General features: G+C 41.8%; 1 protein-coding gene across 2 annotated transcripts in view; it reads right to left on the minus strand.

Annotated features, from left to right (window-relative positions):
• Window positions 1–18,198, minus strand: part of LOC134225260 (cyclin-dependent kinase 12) — a 47,309-nt gene extending 29,111 nt beyond the window's left edge. The window contains exons 1-3 of one of the 2 annotated variants that reach the window (XM_062705187.1): window positions 17,458–18,196; window positions 2,817–3,525; window positions 1,904–2,294 (exon numbers count right to left, since the gene is read on the minus strand). In XM_062705187.1, coding sequence (XP_062561171.1) covers window positions 1,904–2,294; window positions 2,817–3,062 — 637 coding nt within the window. In that variant the 5' untranslated portion in view covers window positions 3,063–3,525; window positions 17,458–18,196. Of the gene's footprint in view, window positions 1–1,903; window positions 3,526–17,457 lie in introns of both variants that reach the window. The other variant, XM_062705186.1, reaches the window with a different exon arrangement.
• Between the last annotated feature and the right edge of the window lie 6,177 nt (window positions 18,199–24,375).

Here is a 24,375-nt window from a genome sequence, read left to right on the forward strand (position 1 = left end):
TCTTATTTCTGTGAAAGCATTATTATTGTGATAGAAAAGTATTGAAGTCATTCCAATGTTTTAGTTGCCACCCGTTATAAGCCTAAATCAGTCATTGAAAAAAAAATTACCTTATTATATTGAAATGTGTGTTTTTCTAGAAGCGTTCAATTATGATTCACTTTATTCCTGGCAAATGCTTATAGTAACCTGGGATTCCTATGTACATGGGACAGTTATGCGTGTAACGGCAGTATTTGTATTTTTTTTAAATTTTATTCGATGAAACTAGATTTTTATCAGTGTGGGTAAATTCATATTTCAGAAGAAGGCATCATCCACTTGTTTGATATACTCCGGGAAAACGCGTGATTTGAAAGAAGGCGTATTTCAGGCAAATGTGTGAGTCAAAAGAATGTATCACTAATTTGCCTTTTTCCGAGCAAATGCGTATTTTAAAAGAAGGAATCATTCGTTAACCTTATTTCGGGAAAATTCGTGCCTTTCAAGAAAGAATTATTTACTCATTTTTATATTCTTGTGCCTTATTATGGACAAACGCGTGCGTAGCACAAACATATTAAAAACTCCCTATACAGGGAAAATGCGCGTTTTAAAAGAAGGAATCATTGACTTAATTGCCTTATTCCGGGCAAATGCGTGGGTCTCTATTTATTTCCTCAATCAAGGCGTGTTTCAAAATAAGAAGATTTTTTTCTGTTTTGGGATGAAGCCAATGAAATGCGAAGCGAAGCGTTTATACAACTTGACAGCTCCTTATTATTGATTGTTATTCCTTTGCGTGCAGTTTTCGCGCGACGTCGCGTGGACGCATCTACTCTGGCAGGCACCTTATGGTCATTATGCCAAAAGGCACATTGTATTTGAAACTATAGTTTCTAATAATTACCACAATGGCCCTTGCACATCAAACTCATCAAGACAAATTTTAATTATGGTTGCGATGATGTTTGTAAGAAAACAAGAAAATGAAATCATGTTTATTATTCTGTTTTCTGGGGAACGGTACTTTCTGGGGAATGGTTTTCTGGGGAACGGTACTTTCTGGGGATTGATTTTCTGGGGAATGGTACATTCTGGGGAATGGAATTCTGGGGTATGGTTTTCTGGGGAACGGTTTTCTGGGGAATAGTATAGAAAATGTCTTTAAATGTTTGCATTTGCCCGGAATAAGGCAAAATGTTTTATTTTACCTTTTTGCCTTTCTCATACAACAAAGTTGTACCGAAAGGCTATCATTTCACTCCAAAATCGAACTTTCTATAGAAGTCTCGGAGACCCATGATGTTATATACCAATCGATTCAGCTCGTCGGTATAAGACAATATGTGATGTTTTGCCTTCTTGAAATCTTTGGATTTTACCGGTATGAGGCGAAGTATGTTGTTTCGCATTCTTTAATTGTTCGCATTTGCCCGATAAAATATATTTTCCTTCAAAATGTTTATTTTTTCTGGAGAATAGAATTCATTCAAGTCTAATGTTAACTCAATGATTGTTCGCTTTACATAATTGTGTCGGTTTTGAGGCTTTATAAAGCTAAAGAACACATTATTGAATTATTGTTAATAGTAATTAAATTAAGCCTGCGAAATGGTATTGACCACGAAATAGTTCACCGCTAAATAGTACTAACCGCGGAATGGTATACCGCTAAATAATACAAGCCGCGATATGGTAATGAACGCGAAGTGGTAGACCGCGAACAGGTCTCCACGAAATGGTTAACCGCGGAATGTTTTACCGCGAAATGTCATACAATCGAGGAGGCATATACTTAAATCACGTGGTGGGAACTCAGATATCTTATTTTAAAACAATATTTTCCCATAGCGATACCGTGACGTAAGTTGTTAAAAGAACCTAACATAACTACAGTAATCGAACAAAGACTACAACTTACCAGGCGATAGTGGTGTTAAACTTTCTTCGTTCCGCACCGGTGTGTAGGTTTTCTCGTATTCGGGAGAGCCCTGAAGAGGTGGCGTCAGCGATTCCATATATTCGAGCAACGAGTTTTCACTCTCCGAGATGGTCTCTATACTTGATATTGACTTGGCTCGTTTTTTCTTCCGTTTCTTGGACTTCTTATTCTTCTTATGTTTCTTGTCTTTTTTGCTCTTTTTTCGCTTACGTCCTATGGTTTCCTCTTCTTCTTCTTCCTCTTCCTCCTCTTCCACGATTTCATATTCTTCCTCCTCTTCAACGAATTCTTCGTCCATCAGATCGCCATCTGGTTCCAGGTCTTCCGTTGGCGAGGCCGGAGTTTCAAGATGATGCTGATGCTTGGAGGCCTGTTTCATAGAGGAAGTATCGGATGATATTGAGTTTTTACGTTTCGATCGGGAAGAATGTGAATACGGTGATTGGCTAACAGGCGACGTGGCAGTGATGCTGACCCTTCGCCCACCCTCTGCCTCGGTAACGGAACCGGTAGGAGTATCTCCTTGCGATATGAATTCGATCGGAAAAGCGACCGGCACAGGCGTCGTGCTGGATGACACCTCGGTCCGGTTTTCGTTAGCTACGTTGACCGACAGAGAAGTGACGGTTGTCGCTGCTGTTGTTACCGACAACGAAGCAGATGAACTAGGAAACGACGAAGCCGCACCCATCGCCCTCGTGCGGTCGTGCTGAATTTGAGTAGAATTTTTACTGTACAATTGAACCGTCGTCGCAGCGCTTCTTTCGTTGTTACTGATCGTCCTACTAAAATTGCTGCTAGACTCATTTCCGGCCGCGCCGGCGAAGGGTGAGACACTGCCGTCGGTTTCAATTTCGCCCGCCTCCGGTGCAGAGAAATCATCCGAACTTACATCCGAATACTCGACCACCCCTTTCGATGTTGGGTGGCCGCTGCCACCTCCGTTGCCAGTGGTACTGCTACGACCACTGCTTTCGCCACTTTTGCGATGAACTCTGCTGTGCCGTTCGTCGGACGACGACTGTTCTTCGTCGCTGGATGCATGTTTCCTTTTCTTGGACTTTTTGCTCTTCTTGGAGCGCTTCTTTGCATGTTTAGATCGCTTGGGACTACGCTCACGATCCCGATCACGGTCCATGATGGTGCCACTTTTTATCCCCCCTAATCAACTCGCTTCAAAAAACAACAAAGACTAGTTCCGTTGATCGAGCTCGTTTTCTCTTCGAATTTCGAACTTGATCAATGCAAATTTCTAACGAGAATCCTTCTCTCACTATCTTGCACTAAACTACTTTGGTAATTAGATTACACTTCGTTGAAATTGATTCAATCTACTATGAGTGATTGGTTACTGAATATTTAATATCAGTATTAACTATCCCATTCCGTTCTATGCTACGCATAGGATGAGGCTGTTTGTAGTTTTGTGTGAAATAAGCCCCTCTTTCTGTTAGTTATCACTTGTCACTGCTGGTGGATATCTGTGAACATCTTTCTTGGCGTGGTGATGTGTAGTCTGTAGCAGGTGTAACCTTGTTGCCATTAGCATAACAGACTGGGTTAGCCACAAACGATAAATATTCCGCTAGTGTATCCACTATCTGGAAATGAACCAAAAAAGAGAAAGTATTGTATTAGTGTATATGATCCATTTTTAATAACATGTTGCTATATTAATCATTTTTTACAAAAGAAGTGCTTTCGACTTAATTTGTGTTGTTTGTGACTGATTTGGGAACATACAGGTTAGGATAAAACATTTACAATTGCTATCAAATTTATATACAAACCAAATTCAGTTACTTACGAAACATTTTAAACAAAAAACAAATTTTAACAGAACATAATCAATCTAAACAAAAATCAATCTAAAGCAATATCAAATTTAACCCTTTGTCCTACAATCTTCCCAGCTCCTCCAGAAGGCGGCATTCTGTCTCTGTTTGCAGATGACACCTCCATCGTCTACAACGGTAGAGAGATCAGAGCGCTTGTGGCAAAACTCCAACGAGGCCTGGATGCACTGACAAAGTACCTCACCAGCAAGAAGATATGTATCAACGCGGCGAAGACCCAGTTCACCATTTCCCCCCACTCTAAATCCCCCAAACATGTTCTCCCTGGGGAATGTAAAATCATCCTCAATGGCACGACTGTGGAATGGGCCAATGAGGCCGACTACCTTGGCTTCACCCTCGACAGCAAGCTTATTTTTCGGCAACAAGTTGACAAGACGGTGACAAAGTGTAAAGTTTTGTTGAAGCTACTGTACCCTTTGATCAATCGTCGGTCGTCAGAATAAGCTTGCTGTCTACAAGCAGACCATCCTCCCTGTGATCGAATATGACATGCCGGTCTGGGGAAGCTGCGCTAAAACTCATCATCTGAAACTCCAACGAGTGCAAAACAAGTTCCTGAGGATGATCCTCAACACTCCCCCCAGGACATGAACTTCTTTTTTTTTCCTTGAGCAAGGGTAAACGGAAATCTGCATCCAGACCCCTGAGGAGGTTAACTCAGGTAGTGTGGGGATGGGTATGTCTTGTAACTCATGCTCAAAGCAGGCTCTCTTACTGCATTCGATCTCGTAGTTCAGAGCTCTTCTCGCTGTCTGGAATACCCGGCGTCTCTCGACCTTTTTAGCGTTTGTTCTGGCTGCACTTCTCCAACCACGCAGTCTGCGGAGGGTCCGCAAATCGTCCTCCACCTGATCGATCCACCTTGCCCGCTGTGCACCTCGCCTTCTTGTTCCCGTCGGATCGTTGTCGAGAACCATTTTCACCGGATTACTGTCCGACATTCTGGCTACGTGCCCGGCCCATCGCAGTCTTCCGATTTTCGCGGTGTGAACGATGGATGGTTCTCCCAACAGCTGATGCAACTCGTGGTTCTTTCGCCTCCTCCACGTACCGTCCGCCATCTGCACCCCACCATAGATGGTACGCAACACATTCCTTTCAAAAACTCCCAGTGCGCGTTGGTCCTCCACGAGCATCGTCCAGGTCTCGTGCCCGTAGAGAACTACCGGTCTTATAAGCGTTTTGTAGATAGTCAATTTGGTACGGCGGCGAACTCTATTCGATCGAAGCGTCTTACGGAGTCCAAAGTACGTACGATTTCCAGCCACTATGCGCCTCCGAATTTCTCTGCTGGTATCGTTATCGGCGGTCACCAGTGAGCCCAAGTACACGAATTCTTCAACCACCTCGATTTCGTCACCACCGATAGAAACTCGTGGTGGGTGGCATTGATTGACCTCTCTTGAGCCTCTTCCTATCATGTACTTCGTCTTCGACGTGTTGATGACTAGTCCAATCCGTTTAGCTTCGCTTTTCAGTCTGATGTAGGCTTCCTCCATCCTCTCAAAGTTACGTGCCATGATATCAATGTCGTCGGCGAAACCAAATAACTGGACGGACTTCGTGAAAATCGTACCACTCGTGTCAATCCCTGCCCTTCGTATTACTCCCTCCAAAGCGATGTTGAATAGCAGACACGAAAGACCATCACCTTGCCGTAACCCTCTACGCGTTTCGAAGGGACTCGAGAATGCCCCTGAAACTCGAACTACACACATCACCCAATCCATCGTCGCCTTGATCAACCGTATCAGTTTATCCGGAAATCCGTTTTCGTGCATTAGCTGCCATAGCTGGTCCCGATCGATTGTATCATATGCGGCTTTGAAGTCGATAAATAGATGATGTGTGGGCACGTTGTATTCGCGGCATTTCTGCAATACCTGACGTATGGCGAACACGTGTAGCCATGGACCGAGCCGAATGGAGAAGACTCTTATAAACCGCACAGGCCACTTCGGCCTTAGTCTGAATAAAATTTAATTTAATGAAAATTCATATAATGAAAAATGATCATGCCGACCAACCCACTTTCGGTTTAGCCTTATCCATTACCTTTTGGGCCTCAGTCTGAGGTACTTGGAGGCAACCTGCATTCCCGCGTAGCTTTTGCGTAACCGAACCGCAGATTCCTGAATCTCGACATCGCACTCATCACTCAGTGCGTCGACCAGGTATCTGGCCTCGGTTACTTCATCCAGGCCCTTGCACTGGATGTTGGAAACTGGGCATAAGGCTCTTACTTGAACCCCATCACCCAGGAACTCCTCCGTCAACTTTTCATACTCAGAACTTTTCTGAGCAGCATCCCGCTTCAAGATGAGGATCATCTCGCCTTTCCGCGTCCTTTGAATGCAGTTGACAGTTTGTCGTTAACTCTCATGGCCTTCAAGACTTCGGCGTAGCTTTTATCGTCAGTACTGACGATAATCTCCTCGCCCCTGCACTATGGTCCAGGATACAGATTTACGCGGAAAGATGCATTTTACGTCAAAACTATATTTTTTTAGAAAAAAAATTTGTTCGACAAAATTGTTCGAAAAAGTAAGGTCATCATTATGGTGCAACCAAAAAATAGGGTGGCCCATCATATAAAAAAATAGAAAATATTTTTTTTATTTCTCAGAATATTGACATAATATGTTCTACAAAGTTGTAGCGCATTTTATTCCAATCAATTTTGCTAAAAAAAACCTTTTCTGTAGCTCTTAAGTTGGCTGATTTAGAGCAATTTTACTTAATTCGATTAGGGTGTACCTCACAAAAACAGTATTTTCTAACTAGGGGGAATGACGGCTTTGGCAGGTTTTGTTCTATTATTGGCAGGGGGTTTTTTTATGACTGACTAGTGACTATGCTCAAATTTGGCCTAAATCTAGATTGCTTTAAGAATAGGTCGTATGTGCAAATGAGAGATTCTCTTTGATCACGCTCTATTTCGCTAATATATCGGCTAGTTTTGCATGTTTTGCTACATTTCCACTTCAGTATGATAGATAAAGCTATTGTCTTTGGATATCTAACAAGAAATTCGAAGTAAACTTTTGTATAGTTTCGTAATAATCGAAAGAGAATAGATCCAAAGAGAGACTCTCTTTTGCACATACGACCTATTTTCAAAGCACTCTAGAAATATTCTTTGCATATCAAAGAATATTGTGGCCAAATTTCATAAAATTTGGTCGACAAAAACCCCCCTGCCAATAATAGAACAAAACCTGCCAAAGCCGTTTTTCCCCCTACTTTTTTTGTTTTAGATTTCTCGAAAAACTCGTCTTCAGGTGACTTTCAGAGCTCAAAAAAAATGCAACTTTTGATGGGTAAATATGCTCAATATCTTTTACTAATCAAAAGTTATAATCGTTTTTCTGTCAAAATTACATTTTTTTCATAAGCTGATATCTCCGGTTAGGGCAGACCAAAAAAATATGTTTACACGGCATTTGAAAGAGCAATTCATATTCCTTATTATGTCTAAAAATTGGAGATATGTTATTTTTTTATCTCAAGTTTTACCAATTTTACTAAAATCATGTTTTTTCAAAAAAAAATTATATAACTCGACAATGGAAGAAGATACAGACGATATTCTTATAGCAAAACACGCGTTTTGGAAAGCCCCAAAAGTCTTCAGAAGGTAACATTTGTGAGAAATGAAAAGTAAAAAATCTACAGCTTTACCACTTTTTATAAGTTTTATCATTATTATCGTATTGCAAGATTTACGAGAAAAGATGCATTTTCGGCCTAAAGCATACCTTTAAGAAAAAAAAATTGTTCTAATTGTTGTTCTGGATACTTGGACCCTTATTATAGAGTTATCGGAGAATAGGGTGGGAAATTTTATAAAAATGTGAGATTTTATTATTTTATTTTGCGGAATATTGACATAAAATGTTCTACAAAGTTGTAGCGCAGCTTTTTCCAATAAACTTTGCTATATAAACTTTTTATGTAGCTCTTAAGCTCACTTGTTTAGAGTAATTTTAGTTTAGAGAATTAGGGTGTCCTTCAAAAAACAATATTTGAGATCTGCTCATTTCATTTTTTATTTTTCACGGATGTCACCTTCTGAAGACTTTTGGGGCTTTCCAAAACGCGTGTTTTGCTATAAAAATATCGTCTGTATCTTTTTCCATTGTCGAGTTATATCAATTTATTTGAAAAAACATGATTTTAGTAAAATTAGTAAAACATGAGATAAAAAAATAACATATCCCCAATTTTTTGACATAATGAAGAATATGAATTTCTCTTTGAAATGCCATGTAAACATATTTTTTTGGTCTGCCCTAACCGAAGATATCAACTTATGAAAAAAATGTAATTTTGACAGAAAAACGATTATAACTTTTGATTGGTAAAAGATATAAGCATATTCACCCATCAGAAGTTGCATTTTTTTGAGCTCTAAAAGTCACCTGAAGACGACTTTTTCGCGAAATCCAAAACAAAAAAAGTAGATTAAAAATACTGTTTTTTTGAGGTACACCCTAATCCAATTAGGTAAAATTGCTCTAAATCAGCTAACTTAAGAGCTACAGAAAAAGTGCGCTTATTACTTTGTAGAACATAACATGTCAATATTAAAAAAAAAAAATTCTATTTTTTTTATATGATGGGCCCTATTTTTTTGTTGCACCATAATGATGGCCTTACTATTTCGAACAATTTTGTAGAACAACAGTTTTTTCTAAAAAATATAGTTTTGGCGTAAAATTCATCTTTCCGCGTAAACGTAAATCTGTATCCTGGACCATAGTGCCCTGTCTTTACGCTTACCACTGCCATTGGAAGGCGCACTTGTCTTCTCCTGGGCTCTACCCTTCTTAACAGTGGAGCGCATCGCTCCACCTGCCGCATTCTTTGCGGCCTGCTGCCGTTGCCTTCTCGCGTTCTTGGGGTTCACGACCTCCCTCCAGGGTAGGTCTTCCTCCCGCGAGCTTCAGTGGTCCTCGATTGTAGACGCACTGGTTTCACCGGCTTGGGAGGGTCGTCCTTCCGCTCGACCTTCTCCCGTCTCTCCCGCTTACTTCTCGACAGCTGTTGTCAGGTTCGCCTCCTGCGTAACTTGTGTTAGCAAAGAAGAAGTTGGTGGGCTTAGCCAGACTTTTACTAAACGCTATGAGTTACGTTACTACCTGGAACGCTTTGAAAGTATTCCTGCGCAATGAATTCGAATTTAAGGAAAACAGTGCGGTCGTTCACGAGAAGCTACGAGCGCGTAAGAAGCTTAGCGGCGAGAATGTTTTAGAGTACTTTCTTGCCATGCGTGAAATTGGTGTAAAAGCAGACCTGGATGTTGAAGCAATTATGACGCACACCATCAACGGGATGAACGACAACGGTCCAGACAAAACGGTTCTGTATGGATCAAAGTCGGTTGCAGAATTTCGTGAAAAGTTGAGACTCTATCAAACCTTGAAGGAGGCTAAATATGGGAGAGACTCCACAGAATCACGTACTGTTGGTGGACGACAAGGCAATCAGATGTGTTCCAGCAATGCGCGAATTTCAGGAGTGAAAAATCGAATGAATAAATCTGGACCAAGGGCACATGCGAAGCAGATAGTTTGCTATAGTTGCGGACAAGCCGGCCATATCTCCCGTGACTGCTCCAAGGTGAGGAGCGAAAAAAATGTGCACATTTGCAATTCAGAAGCAACACCATGGAAAGGGACATTCATGGATATAAAAGTTAATTCGATCCCGACACGCGCATTTTTTGATTCGGGATCGGACGTTTCGCTTCTGAATGATCGCTGGATTGCAAAGCTGCAGCTTTCGGTAAACGGAGCAGAGAAGAAGAAGCTTGTTACGTTAAACGGTGCTGTCTGGACGATGAGCACTACGTACCTGGATGTAGAAGTGGATGATGCCGTACTGCGGATGACTTTTGACGTTCTCGCTGCGAAGGAAATTCCCCATGAAATAATTCTAGAAAGAATTCTACTTCTATACGGGGATGTGAGTGTTTCCGCCAATGATGCGAAATTCAAATTGAAGGATGAACATTTTGCGCTGAGAATTGTAGTGGACGAAATTATTGACGAACCGTTAATGCACATTGAAGATCTCAAGGTACGCGAAGAAGTGAAACATCTAGTGGAGGAATATAGTCATATTCTTCTTCTTATTGGCATTACATCCCCACACTGGGACAGAGCCGCCTCACAGCTTAGTGTTCATTAAGCACTTCCACAGTTATTAACTGCGAGGATTCTAAGCCAAGTTACCATTTTTGCATTCGTATATCATGAGGCTAACACGATGATACTTTTATGCCCAGGGAAGTCGAGACAATTTCCGATCCGAAAATTGTCTAGACCGGCACCGGGAATCGAACCCAGCCACCCTCAGCATGGTCTTGCTTTGTAGCCGCGCGTCTTACCGCACGGCTAAGGAGGACCCCAGTCATATAGTAATCAAAAATCGGAAAATGTTAAAGTGTCACTAAAGATAGTGTTGAGGGCGTTTCATCCTATTCACCAACTATCTCGTCGACTTGCACCATTGGAAAAATCCATCGTGAACAAGCAGATAAGTGAATGGATAAACGAAGGGGTAATACGGAAAAGCTCGTCGGAGTTCAGCAGTCCTATTGTCCTTGCACATAAAAAAGATGACACTAGGCGGCTCTGTGTGGCCTATCGTCGTCTAAATAGCGTGATTGTAATTCCCCATTCCATTAATTGAGGACATTTTGGATGAGTTGCATTCTGCCAGAGTGTTCTCGACCCTCGATTTGGAAAATGGGTTCTTCCATATTCCAGTGGATGAGGATAGCATAAAATATACTTCTTTCGTGACAAGTTCTGGACAGTTTGAGTTCCTCAAGACGCCAAGTATTTCACCCACTGTATTTCAACGCTTCTTCTTCTTCTTATTGGCATTACATCCCTACACTGGGACAGAGCCGTCTCGCAGCTTAGTGTTCATTAAGCACTTCCACAGTTATTAACTGCGAGCCAAGTTACCATTTTTGCATTCGTATATCATGAGGCTAACACGATGATACTTTTATGCCCAGGGAAGTCGAGACAATTTCCACTTCGAAAATTGCCTAAACCGGCACCGGGAATCAAACCCAGCCACTCTCAGCAAGGTCTTGCTTTGTAGCCGCGCGTCTTACCGTATTTCAACGCTACGTTAATGATATATTCCGTGAGTTGATAGATAGGAAGGTTGTCATTGTCTATATCGACGATCTTCTCATTCCGGCTGCCGACGAACAAGAAGCCTTGGAAAAATTACGCATGGTTTTGGATGTGGCAAGCAAAAATGGACTACAGATTAAGTGGAAGAAATGTCAGTTCTTGTGTCGAAGAATTTCCTGCCTGGGATACGACATCAGTGAAGGCACCGGGGGAAAACTCTAGGTCATAACGCAGTCGATGCAGTACTCCGTGATTCGACAAGTGGACGACCAAAGACATTTTGGTGTACGGAATATGGGCGAATTGATTCTCAGAGAATATTGGATCGATAACTTTCCAGCCAAGCTGGACAAGTATGTGAAGAGCTGTGTTAAATGTATTCTTGCGTCTCGCAAATGCGGAAAAAAGGAAGGTTTTCTCCATCCCATTCCTAAAGAAGAGCTGCCGTTGTCAACGTACCACATCGATCATTTGGGACCTCTTACTGCGTCCAACAAGCAGTATCGCTACGTTTTCACCGTAATTGACGCTTTCAGTAAGTTCGTGTGGATTTAACCGGTCAAATCTACCACTACGGATGAGATTCTCAAAAAGCTGGAAGAGCAAAAAAGTGTTTTCGGCAGTCCTAGGCGTATTGTTTCAGACAGAGGGTCAGCCTTTAAGTCGTCTTCATTCTATGATTACGTTGTAGCGTGTAGGTGTCCTTCGTGGCAACGGCCAGGTCGAGCGAGTGCCCGATGTTATAGTACCTGCTTTGGCAAAATTAGCTATGGATCGTCCACAGAACTGGTACAAGTTCGTAGCAGATTTACAGCGCTTCCTCAACAACACAGTTCAACGAAGCATTGGGCGCACTTCTTTCGAGATTTTGTTCGGCACTAAGATGTGATCTCCAGAAGATGTCTGATCATGGCTCCGTAAAGTGTTATGCACGCCTGAGCCTACCAAATAAACTAACTTGGAGAAAAATATGTCAGATTAGCAGAAGCTGTTGAAGACGAGTGGATGAAGCTGTTTGAGGACTCTAGAGAGCCTGTCATAAGACGAGTTTATACAATCCCATTGAATTCCACCACTTAATTGTATCTTGACAGATACGTATTTCGACCTCAAAAGTAAGGCCGTCTTCAGTGTCTCGTACTTGACTCGACTTATCGAGTCGAGTCAAGTACGAGACACTGAAGACGGCCTTACTTTTGAGGTCGAAATACGTATCTGTCAAGATACAATTAAGTGGTGGAATTCAATGGGATTGTATAAACTCGTCTTATGACAGGTGAAAACATTCCACTAAAAAGCTCAAAATAATTTTCTTATCGACTCTAGAGAGGTTGTTAGAGTTGAAGCTCGTGCGAACATATAAGAGATTCAGCAAAAGACGAAGCAAAGCTTCGACAAGATCTGGAAGGAAGCAGAAGAATACGAAGTGGGAAATTTAGTCGCCATCAGCCGAACGCAGTTTGGCAGTCAATTGAGAATTGCAGCGAAATATCCTAGGGCCTTACCGGGTTACCAAGAATTGTACGAGAAAGGCAAAAAGAGTTATGAACGTTATGACGTTGTTAAAGTCGGAGTTCACGAAGGTCCAAACAAAATATCGACATGTGCGGACTGCGGAGTACATGAAGCGGTCATTCCAAACGATGATGAGGACGGTTTCAACGATTATGATGACGGTGGATTTGTGTTAACCGAAATGGAGGATCCAAGTGCTGATAAATAAGCAACATCCGAGCCGGATATTATCCAGGAGGGCCGAATGTGGAATTGAAAATTATAACATCCCTAATTACCGTTCTTTGCGCTCACTCTCTTTCATTCAAACCCTAATCTCACTACCATGAACTTGAAATCTGTTGAACTCTCTGGTCAGTACTCAAGTGGCAGCGCAAAGGACCGGTCCTATTGCTATCGCATTTTTTCAATATATGGTGAAGATCATACCGATTTCTGAATCTCGAATCCGAAAGATCATTCCCCGGTATTTTCGTTGAGAAACAACGGTTTCGACATACATATTCTAAGTGGGTAGCAGGGATTATGCCCAAGGGCTTGACGATGCCTCCCCAGGCCATCTGCTAGTTGTGGGGCTTGCCTAGGATGTGGTGGGGTATGACAGTGGGTCCTGTTAAATTCCTATAAAAAGCTGCGTGTATTCGCAAGTAGGCTCCACCAAAGCGCACAAGCCCAAGTCCTTGTGTCAGGTGGAGGTGGAACATAAAACAGACCTAACACGATGACCCTCCGACGAGACAGGAGGTAATTACCACGAGCAATGTAAAAGATAATACGACTCGATATAATCGTCAAAGATCTAGGATAAAGGATCACGATTGGAAACTTGGAACATGGAACTGCAAGTTGCTAGGTTTCGCAGGTTGCGACAGGATGGTCTACGATGAATTACATCCCCGCAACTTCGACGTCGTGGCGCTGCAAGAGATTTGCTGGACAGGACACAGAGTGTGGAAAAGCGGGCATCGAGCGGCTACTTTCTACCAAAGCTGTGGCACCATCAACGAGCGGGGAATCGGCTTCATAGTTTTAGAGTAAGATTCACCAACGCGTGATTGGGTGGCAGCCAACCAACGCAAAAAGCTGCAAGCTGAGGATAAAAGGCCGTTTCTTCAACTATAACATCATCAACGTGCACTGCCCACACGAATGGAGACCCGACGACGAGAAAGAAGCGTTCTACACACAACTGGAGCAGACATACGACGGATGTCCACTGCGGGACGTCAAAATCATCATCGGCGACATAAATGCACAGGTAGGAAGGGAGGAAATGTATAGACCGGTCATAGGACCGGATAGTCAGCATAACGTATTGAACGACAACGGCTAACGATGCATAAACTACGCAGCCTCCCACGGCATGGCAGTCTGAAGCATCTTCTTTCCCGGCAAAAATATCCACAAGGCCACATGGAGATCATCTAACCAAGAAACGGAAAACCAAATCGACCATGTTCTAATCGACGGTAAATTCTTCTTCTCACAAACGTCCGCAGTGCGAATATTGAATCCGGCCACTACCTCGTTGCAGTATGCCTGCGCTCAAAACTCTCGACGATTTACAACACGCGTCGAATTCGAACGCCGCGGATTAACATTGTGCGGCTACAAGACGGTAGACTAGCTCAAGGATACGCGTAGCAGCTGGAAGTGGCGATAAAAACGGGCGCGGAACAGACAAAACTCGATTTTCCGGAGGAAAAAGCGCAAGCAGGAAGATCTAGACCGCGAAGAGGCGGAGCAACTGTAGCGCGCTTATACCACACGAAAGTTCTATGAGAAGTTGAACCGTTCACGTAAGGGCCACGTGCCACAGCCTGATATGTGTAAGGACATAAACGGGAACCTTCTTACGAACGAGCGTGAGGTGATCTAACACCTGAATGGCGATGTAGCAGACGAAGATAGCGGTATGGTGATGGACCTGGGAGAACGCGCGCAGGACATAATTTTACCGGCTCCGGATCTCCAGGAAATCCAGGAGGAGATTGGCCGGTTGAAGAACAACAAAGCCCCTGGGGTTGACCAACTACCAGGAGAGCTATTTAAACACGGTGGTGAGGCACTGGCTAGAGCGCTGCACTGGGTCATTACCAAGATTTGGGAGGAGGAAGTTTTGCCGCAGGAGTGGATGGAAGCCCAAGCAACCAAAAGTTCGGATAAGAAGTTTAAGTACTTGTCATAAGACGAGTTTCTACAATCCCATTGAATTCCACCACTTAATTGTATTTTGACAGATACGTATTTCGACCTCAACAGTAAGGCCGTCTTTAGTGTCTCGTACTTGATTCGACTTACGACTTACGGCAAGTACGAGACACTGAAGACGGCCTTACTGTTGAGGTCGAAATACGTATCTGTCTACGTCTTATGACAAGTGAAGACATTCCACTAAAAAGCTCAAATAATTTTCTTAACAAAGTTTAAGTATTTTTTTGTGTGGTGGGAGCGCAAAAGTGAGCTTTGAAGTTCCGCTAATGTGCTTGGAACTGAATGTGAACCAATTGGTTCGGTCAGGAACAAATTTAAGTAAAATCTGAACTTCAGGTTGCTTGGGAGGTGTCGTGTGTCCCATCTACAAAAAGGGCGATAAGCTGAATTGTAGCAACTACCGCGCAATCCCATTGCTGAACGCCACCTACAAGGTACTCTCCCAAATTTTATGCCGCGTCGACTCAATTGCATCAATTGCAACGGACCAGGTGTTCGCCATTCGCCAAGTACTGCAGAAATGCTGCGAATACAACGTGCCCACACATCATCTATTCATCGACTTGCCATATATGATACAATCGTTCGGAACCAGCTATGACAGCTAATGCACGAACACGGATTTCCGGATAAACTGACACGGTTGATCAAAGCGACGATGGATCGGGTGATGTGCGTAGTTCGAGTTTCAGGGGCATTCTCGAGTCCCTTCGAAACGCGCAGAGGGTTACGGCAAGGTGATGGTCTTTCGTGTCTGCTATTCAACATCGCTTTGGAAGGGGTAATACGAAGAGCAGGGATTGACACGAGTGGTACAATTTTCAATAAGTCCGTCTGGCTATTTGGCTTCGCCGACGACATAGATATTATGGCACGTAACTTTGAGAAGATGGAGGAAGCCTACATCAGACTGAAGAGGGAAGCTTAGCGGATCAAACTAGTCATCAACACGTCGAAGACGAAGTACATGATAGGAAGAGGTTCAAGAGAAGACAATGTAAGCCACTCACCGTGAGTTCGCATCGGTGGTGACGAAATCGAGGTGGTAGAAAACAGAGTCTATTATATAGAGTTGCGCAAAGAGGATCTTCTTACTCTCATTCTGAATGATGCTCTTGTTATTATGTTGAAAACTTTCATTTTTGTTCAACCCTTCAAGTGACTTCACGGGAGTGATCACTTCTAAAGCTTTTTAATTCGATAACCAAAGTCACCTACAGAGTGCAAACACGTGAGTTTCTTGTTGCAACTTTATTGGGGGGTGTATCGAAGTTTTTTGAAGCTGTTTCTAAAACAAATCTAATACATTTCAATTCATGAGTTTTAATTCGCCATAATAATCATCAGGCGATAACAATACTTCCGCCTTACCAACAATCATTTGTTTACTTTGCTCGATAGGTAGACGGTTTGACAGTTCAATAGGTAGATTTGGCTTCACTCTTTGCGTAACTCTATATATAATAGACTCTGGTAGAAAAATGTGTGTACTTGGGCTCACTTGTGACTGCCAAAAAATTATACCAGCAGAGAAATTGGGAGACGCATACTGCCGTGCATCGCAAGTCAGTCTTATCTGTATATGGTATCCATATACAGATGGGACTGACTTGCGATTCACGGCTGCATAGTGGCTGTAAATCGTACGTACTTTGGACTCCGTAAGACGCTCCGAATGAAATGAGTTCGCCGCTGTACCAAACTAACAATCTACAAAACTCTCATTAGACCGGTAGTCCTCTACGGACAAAAGACCTGGACGATGCTCGTGGAGGACCAACGCACCAAGTAACGTAGTAAATTTTGGTTACTTACTTGGGAGCTTACCTTGTAATCATATGCATTTGTATTATATTTATTCCTATGAATTTATAGCCTTATATCCGGTCAAGCAGAATTAAAAACATGAAACAGTTACTTTTGATTTGATAACAAAACATAAACACCTTGCAATACAAGTTTATCTTAGTCACACGTCGTAAATCCGTCAAGTATCCTTCAAATACACTTCAAATCTAACATAGTACCTTTTACTTCGTTTTTATTGCAAGAAGGTTGCATCAGCAGGGATTTACCACTGTAGGCTGTGCACTGCATAGACTATATCGGCATACTAATAAATACCTGGATTTTAGCTTTGTCAGAATTTCAGTAGATATTGCAGATATTGTACGCTTTGTAATATTACTATCAAAGCAGAAGCGATTATCACACTCTGTGCTCTAAATATGACATCTGTTTTTTCTGTGACTTGAGCTAGCTGGGTATAGAAAATATTGTGAATCAAACCTTATTTTCAAACATGCCGCTACTAACATATTTTACTTATATTTGATTGCTTTACACAAGTTACTCCTTTCAGGGCAGTTTTACAGGCAAAACATATCATAAAGTCTAACCTCTAATAATGCAGCAAAGCTCTATGGCTTGAGTCATGAATCCTGTATAGGTCTTTAAAAAAATATTAAATTTTAATTTTTCTAATATTGTCTGTCAAATTGAAGGTTTTTATAGGTTTTATACGAGAAATCGAATCTAGTTGGCAAAAAATACAAAAGGTCTTTGTCAGCTTTCCTGACGATAACAAACATGTTGTAAAGCTACCAAAGCTACTAAAGTACCAAAACATTAATAATATTGCATTCATATAGGGGGCCAAGTAGGCAGGCAAATATGTCACGAAGGAAAGCCTTCTAGGCACGTTGCAAAGGACACGTATTTTCTATATTACTAAAAAGCAATTTGTTTTTGACAACCAATCGCTCCTTAACCTAGCTTGATCACTCACCTTTTCCACGGAAGCGAACTTGCCGGAACATTTGAAGTTCCAGATGACTGCCAGAAAGTGACGTCTGCTGGTTTCCACTCTGAATGACTGACACACACCACCGATTCCGCAGCGCTATGCCTCCCGTAACGACGCAAAGCTTTCGGTGCTCCGCTTCACCTTCCTTCCGGATGGTCAATCACTCCACTATCACTTCCCCTAGTTTCACTATCAGTTATCGGTCACTACGATCGGACGAACTCGATATGATCAAACCGCACTACACTAGTTCCGGTAACGGGGTCCCTCCGCCGAGACCAGCGATTATATACGTAACAAACACACACCACTTGCTTGCTTTCCTTCGTTGAAAATAATGTCTTCCAGCCGTTCGGTGCGGTCTGTTCCTGCCGTCGGTCGCGATGGCTCTTTCTCGCTCTGCTGTACTCGACGAAACCTCGAAACTACTCAGCAGGCTGATGGGAAAATTTCCAACACCTCTTCTTCCTCTCGCGAAAAAAGTTCAATCCGGATTTTACCCACTCGAACGGGCCGCTAATCGGCCAATTTTACATTCAATCGAACGCTCGCGACTGGCGCCTTGCATACGGGCATTTTTCAATCGTTCCGAAACGAGAAAATTTAGCAAAAAATGCATCAGAAAATTCGGCAGACAATTTTCTTCGTTCTGCACGCAGCAAAGAACGACACACGATTATGAAGAGTGCTCGTCGCGATGGTGCTGGCTTCAAGGCTGCTCTGGCGTGTGGGTGAGCGAGAGAACCGAACCAGGCAGATCAATATGGCGACGGTTCGTTTCTTCGACAAAAAGGCTCGCAAAATGACGAGAAACGGCGAGGCCGACAAGTGACAGGAAAGTGACAATGACGCACAAACGTGGAATGCGCAGGGGTAGGAAATTTGAACGTCACATGCACCAGAAGAAAAATATTTAATATGTCTCGTGTAACATTTGATAAGGTTTTGTCGTTCCATTAGAGCAAGATTACAGGTGGTGAGTTTAAGCCGTTTGGCAGCGCACACTGTAAACCCAGGCTATAGACATCCCTAACTAACTCCCTTAGCCTAAAAATAGCCACTATGTCCCGAGCACAGTGTGCAGATAGACCGCTGTCAGTTGCATGAGATGTCAACAATCGCCAACAACACTAATGATTGTAGCTTGATAATTAAAAATATCCACAACAATAAAAGAGCAGGATTTATTTTCAAAGTCTGCTCAAGCTTTTCACGGTAAAATAAAAGACAAATTGTTTTTCTCCATGGAAGTAAAATCGAAATTGATCATGTAGATAAGTTTTGAATCAATAAAACTCATTAGTCATATTTAATGAATATTCCCGATTAAAGTTGCATATTGAAAAAAGCTGAATTTGGATGTTTTATGATGTTAAGGTGGTTATACAACAAAGCCACAAATCGGCCATCTTGGAAACCACGTGCTTTTTCTAGTGATTTTTCAAGAGCACGAATTAAGAAAACCACAACGCCCATGGGGATGAAACATCCGTACATCGTTTGCTTACTCATGCTAAACAATCGACTTTAATTTCAGCATTGTACGAAAATTATCCCGTTAGATTTGATCTTTTGATAGTAGGAGTAGAAAACCGTGTGGTGAATTTGAAATTCACCACTAATCACCTTAAGGTGATTAAACAATCAAACCGTGTGGTGAATTTTAAATTCACCACATGGTTTTCTACTCCTATTATCAGAAGTTCATTCGTACGATGCTGAAATTAAAGTCGATTGTTAAGCATAAGTAAGCAAACACTCTACGGATGTTTCATCCCCATGGACGTTGTGGTTCTCTCAATTCGTGCTATTGGTGCTTTGATGTTGCATGAAGAAGAAGAAGCAGAAAGATGATAATCGAAAAAATCTCCACGGGAAACCATACGGAGAAGTTTTTAAAACTCTTCTCAAAATGCTAGAAGCAATTTAATTAAAACGGTAAGCAGTACGGGTTGGACTTTTCTTATACTGTGTTTTAAGTGTAATATTAGAAAATAAAATTTCGAACAGAAATATTGTGTTTATTATACAGTAGAAGAAAAGTCCAACCCCGTACTGCTTACCGTTTTTAATTAAATTGCTTTTAGAATTTTTGAGAAGAGTTTTAAAAACTTCTCCGTATGGTTTCCCGTGGAGATTTTTTCGATTATCATCTTTCTGCTTCTTCTTCTTCATGCAACATCAAAGCGCCAATGGAAAAATCACTAGGAAAAGCACGTGGTTTCCAAAATGGCCGATTTGTGGCTTTGTTATATAACCACCTTAAGCTTTTTTAGATTTGACGTACGTTGCTCGGCGTTGGTGTTGGTGTTGGCTACGTTAAACATGAGCTCTTAGCATAGGCCTGCGTAAACCTGACAAAACTCATTAAGAGCATCATTATCGGTCGCGAGCATTTTAATCACTCGCGCAGCGCTTTCATTTTAGTTTCGTCACTCGTTTCCGTATCGGTCACTATTTTCGGCTCTCAATTTGGTTGCTGTTTTCCGTACCGGTGACGTTTGACAGTTGATGGTTCACCAAATAGCAGCGCTCTTATCGCGCTACCAAATTTGGTCACCTGTCAGTCGCGCTACTGTTATAGCAGCGCGTTTAGTAGTGACCGGTAAAGTGTCAAGTAATGATACTGCGCTGCCAAACGGCTTAAACTCACCACCGGTAATCTTGCTCTAAAGAGTAAAAATGCCTCATTTTTTGGCAATATATGAAGCTGTCAAAATAATGGGTATTTTATTTTTTTCAATAATGCGTACTTTGTATCCTTTTTATTGAATTATATATTTACTCATTGGTGAAAAAGTGTGTGTGTCAAAAAGTGTCAAGTAATGATACTGCGCTGCCAAACGGCTTAAGAGCATCATTATCGGTCGCGAGCATTTTAATCACCCGCGCAGCGCTTTCATTTCTGTTTCGTCACTCGTTTCCGTATCGGTCACTATTTTCGGCTCTCAATTTGGTTGCTGTATTCCGTACCGGTGACGTTTGACAGTTGACAGTTCATCAAATAGCAGCGCTCTTATCGCGCTACCAAATTTGGTCACCTGTCAGTCGCGCTACTGTTATAGCAGCGCGTTTAGTAGCGACCGGTAAAGTGTCAAAGTAGTGATACTGCGCTGCCAAACGGCTTAAACTCACCACCGGTAATCTTGCTCTAAACTCACCACCGGTAATCTTGATCTTATGGGGCAGTGCATAGGTCAGGGGACTGAAAAGAAGGCTAATACGCCTACCCACCATTCATTCAATATGGCGTACAATGTTTTTGTTTTAATTTCGTTTGATTCATGATAACAAAACTTCGGAAGTACCGACGAGCTATTTTTCGACATAAAGAAGCCATACATAAACAAAAGGCTCGATGGACCTCAACCAATTGCAAGTTTTCGCCAGGAGAAGTTAATTGCCGATAACTAGCACTAACTGCGTACGATCCAATCACCCAAAATAAGCGCTGAAGTCGGGTATACTACCCAGAAACTGGTTACCAAAAACATAAGTACCAAATGTTGGGTAGAGTGCCATTGGATCCTGTTGTCGACCGCACGGGAAAATATCCATGTACAGTTTGTAATTATGCGGGCTGGCATAGGTTCATTATTTGACGTTGGAGCTGTGCCGAAATTCATTTAGAATGAACTCGGTGTTCATTTTTAGTAAACAGCGCACCGCCCAAACGTTAAAGTGTTCATTCGGCGCACTGCCCCATTTATAATATTCTCAATCCAGTTGAAAACCGGAATTGGAGGCCAGCGAAGCTGGATTTTTCTCACAATCCGGTCACAAATATCTGTATAAGATATATGTGTCGCCGTTATACATTTTTGCAATAGCTTCACCCTAATATAATCGATATAGAACCACACATAAGTTAAATAATTGCTAATTCGAGATCACACATAAAATTTATTTGGATATATATTTTATTAGTAGTTCGCGTGGAGAATGGTTATGTGTGCGCTGATATTGTAGATTCAGTTAAAAACTGAACTGAGGTCTCGCGACAATCGCATTTTCTCACATTTCCGGATGTCGCAACTGCATCGCGAGTAGTGCGCATCTATGCCATAGTCGTGCGCTATCATGCGCACCACTCGCGATGCAGTTGCGACATCCGGAAATGGGGGAAAATGCGATTGTCGCGAAAGCTCAGTTCGGTTTTCAACTGGAACAGTATGTTATATTGTGTTTGGCAAATAAACCACATGGGTAATAGGCGGTTAAGTATAATTACTATTCAAAAGACGGCGTTTTTCGGTACATTTTTATCCAGACACAATATGTGATATAGTTCAGTTACAATCCTTGTTTTTCGATGAAACATTATGGATTATAATCCAGCTTTCCACGCTCGGTAATGGCGGCTTGTCGGTGTGTAAATATTAATCGGTCACTGTACTTTTTGACACTAGCTGGAGGAAAACTCACTGGAGAAAAGGCCTTTTTCCCTTCCCCTCACCCAGGAACGTCAGCGGGCTTTCCTCCAGCTAGTGTCAAACAATACAGTGACCGATTGATTTTTACACATCGACAAGCCGCCATTACCGAACGTGGAAAGCTGGATACACGGTAACCGTCAAAAATTGCGTATTTTTAATCCCTCTAAGAAATACGCTCATGAGTGAAATTTACGCATTTTTAGTAAACAAATATATGGGTGGGTTTCTTGGTTCACCTAAAATATGAAAAAATGGATTTATTTCCGGCCAACAATTTGAAAAGGGAAAAGCAAGTTTACATTGTAAATATTCTTTCTTCGTCTTTATTAACATTTTACCAATTTTATGAAAAACAAAAAAGTATTAAAAATATGTCGTTCATTCATCAGAGTTAATAACTTCCATCAGTTTTACACGCAACTCACTGACATGACGCCTGCAGCTATGTTGCTCAACAGATAAAAACACAAAATAATTACATAACATATAACAAAATAATAATTATAAAAGTTTATAATATAGATAGTAGTCTATACGCAAGTAACCATGAAGCTATAGGGTAACTGTCCTATTTTGGACCCCTAGAGGAAGTGCATCCCAATATATGCTTATATATACAGTGATCGTTCGCTAATTGGGGCACGACCTCGCCCCAACTAGCGAATGCCGTTCGCTAATTGGGGCGTTTTGACAAGCGTCAATGTTGTTTACTTTTTGCATTGAACAAAGGAAAATTTTACGCGCCAGAAAATATCGATCCCGCCAAACACGGAAACAAAACGTCAACGCGTTTTTGACATCACATTCTGACGTTTAGCTGCTTTTTAATTGGGTTTCGCCCCAATTATCGAACCCCCAACTAGAAAAAACCCAATTAGCGAACGTTCACTGTACATTAAAATACAGGTTCGATATGGGCAAAAATCACACCTTTTCAAAGATGAAATTCTTATTTATGAAATAAAAATTCGAAATGAGCTTAAGTTATTTATAAATCAGTGAAATTTGCCATTTTCCGAAATGAAAATATTCTTCATTTTGGACAGTGCAACATATTTTGGACCCCCAAATGTACACATTTTGGACACCCCAAATTTAGTCTCTTCAAAGTCAAATTTCTAATTTACCCTGGTCAATTGAGTCGAAGCCAAGTCTTATCTTTCTATTGGCATGCATCAATGAGAAGATTCCTGCGTTTTAAATTCACAATTTCGACAAAAACTTATTGTGTACAATGATATGGAAATGCTAATATCATCTTCCAAACTTGGACGTACATGTTCATGATAGAATTAGGCGAAAGTATAGAATTGATAGTTCCGTTAGGATACGGCAGGCATGAAGAATGTTTTTTATAGAAGTCGATTTGAAAGCGAGCGGAAGGCAATATTTGTGATGGCACATATCACACGACCTTCCTTCTGCCAAGCTCCCGTATGAAGGGGAAGGGAAGAATATCAGTGTGGAAGCTGATATATCTCCACTGGCAAAAGGAAGGTGGTTTGACTTGCTCATATGCCATCGCGTGCGGAAGGATTTTTCTATCGACGTATGACACAAAACAAACGCAAAAACCACCATGGCCACGAACGTACGAACCACCAGTTAATCGTGTCGTTATCGAGTGCAATTTCTGTTGCCAGCTATGAAACTTACAACTGTGTTGATGCGAATGCTCCGATAAAGTATAATGGCAATAAACATCATCAAGTTGGCTCTAAACTTAAAAGCGCATGTAATTAGAATAGCATGTAATTAGAAGAGTGGCTCTGCGGAATGCAACTTGTTGCGATAAAATCAGTTAAGTCTAAGGACATGAAAATCGTGTGAGTTTTTGAGGTTGAAAAAGTGACCATACAGACCAAGGGGTGGGACGCTGAGCACAATTTAATTTGTGTTCGTTTTTTACTATGTGATTATCTGTGCCACATTGTGCCATAAATTGTGCCTCACCTGAAATGTGACAGATTGTCATTTTGACAACTCGCAAAATTTGGCAACACTGCAAACGAAACATCAAGCTGATCGGCTGTCAAGCACTCAACAGATTTTCTGTGATAGGATAAAAACATCAAAATTCTCGATATGAATTCAATTCCCGACTGATTTTCTTCATATTTTCGGATGATACATCAGCCAGCCGCGGTCGCATTGAGATGTTCCTCTCCCCAGGATGGATTCTAAATAAGAGCGTACAGGGCTGACAATCGTCATCGTCATAGCACGAAATGCCACAGTAGCGACGAGTTGCATTGTCTTCATTGCTACTCTACACATCGTCAATGACGCGCAGGACGTTAGCTTTCGTCGTGTAACCAAATCGTCCTGACGACATCGAAGAACGAAGACTTCATACCGTTATTCTTCAAGCGGCAGCTGCCATGCGAAGATTTTTACTAATTCTTTGTAATAATGAATTTGAAGCAACGTATGGAAGCGTTATGAATGTTATCGATACATTTAT

Source organism: Armigeres subalbatus, chromosome 3, assembly GCF_024139115.2.
Source record: "Armigeres subalbatus isolate Guangzhou_Male chromosome 3, GZ_Asu_2, whole genome shotgun sequence".
NCBI classification, from domain to species: Eukaryota; Metazoa; Arthropoda; class Insecta; order Diptera; family Culicidae; genus Armigeres; species Armigeres subalbatus.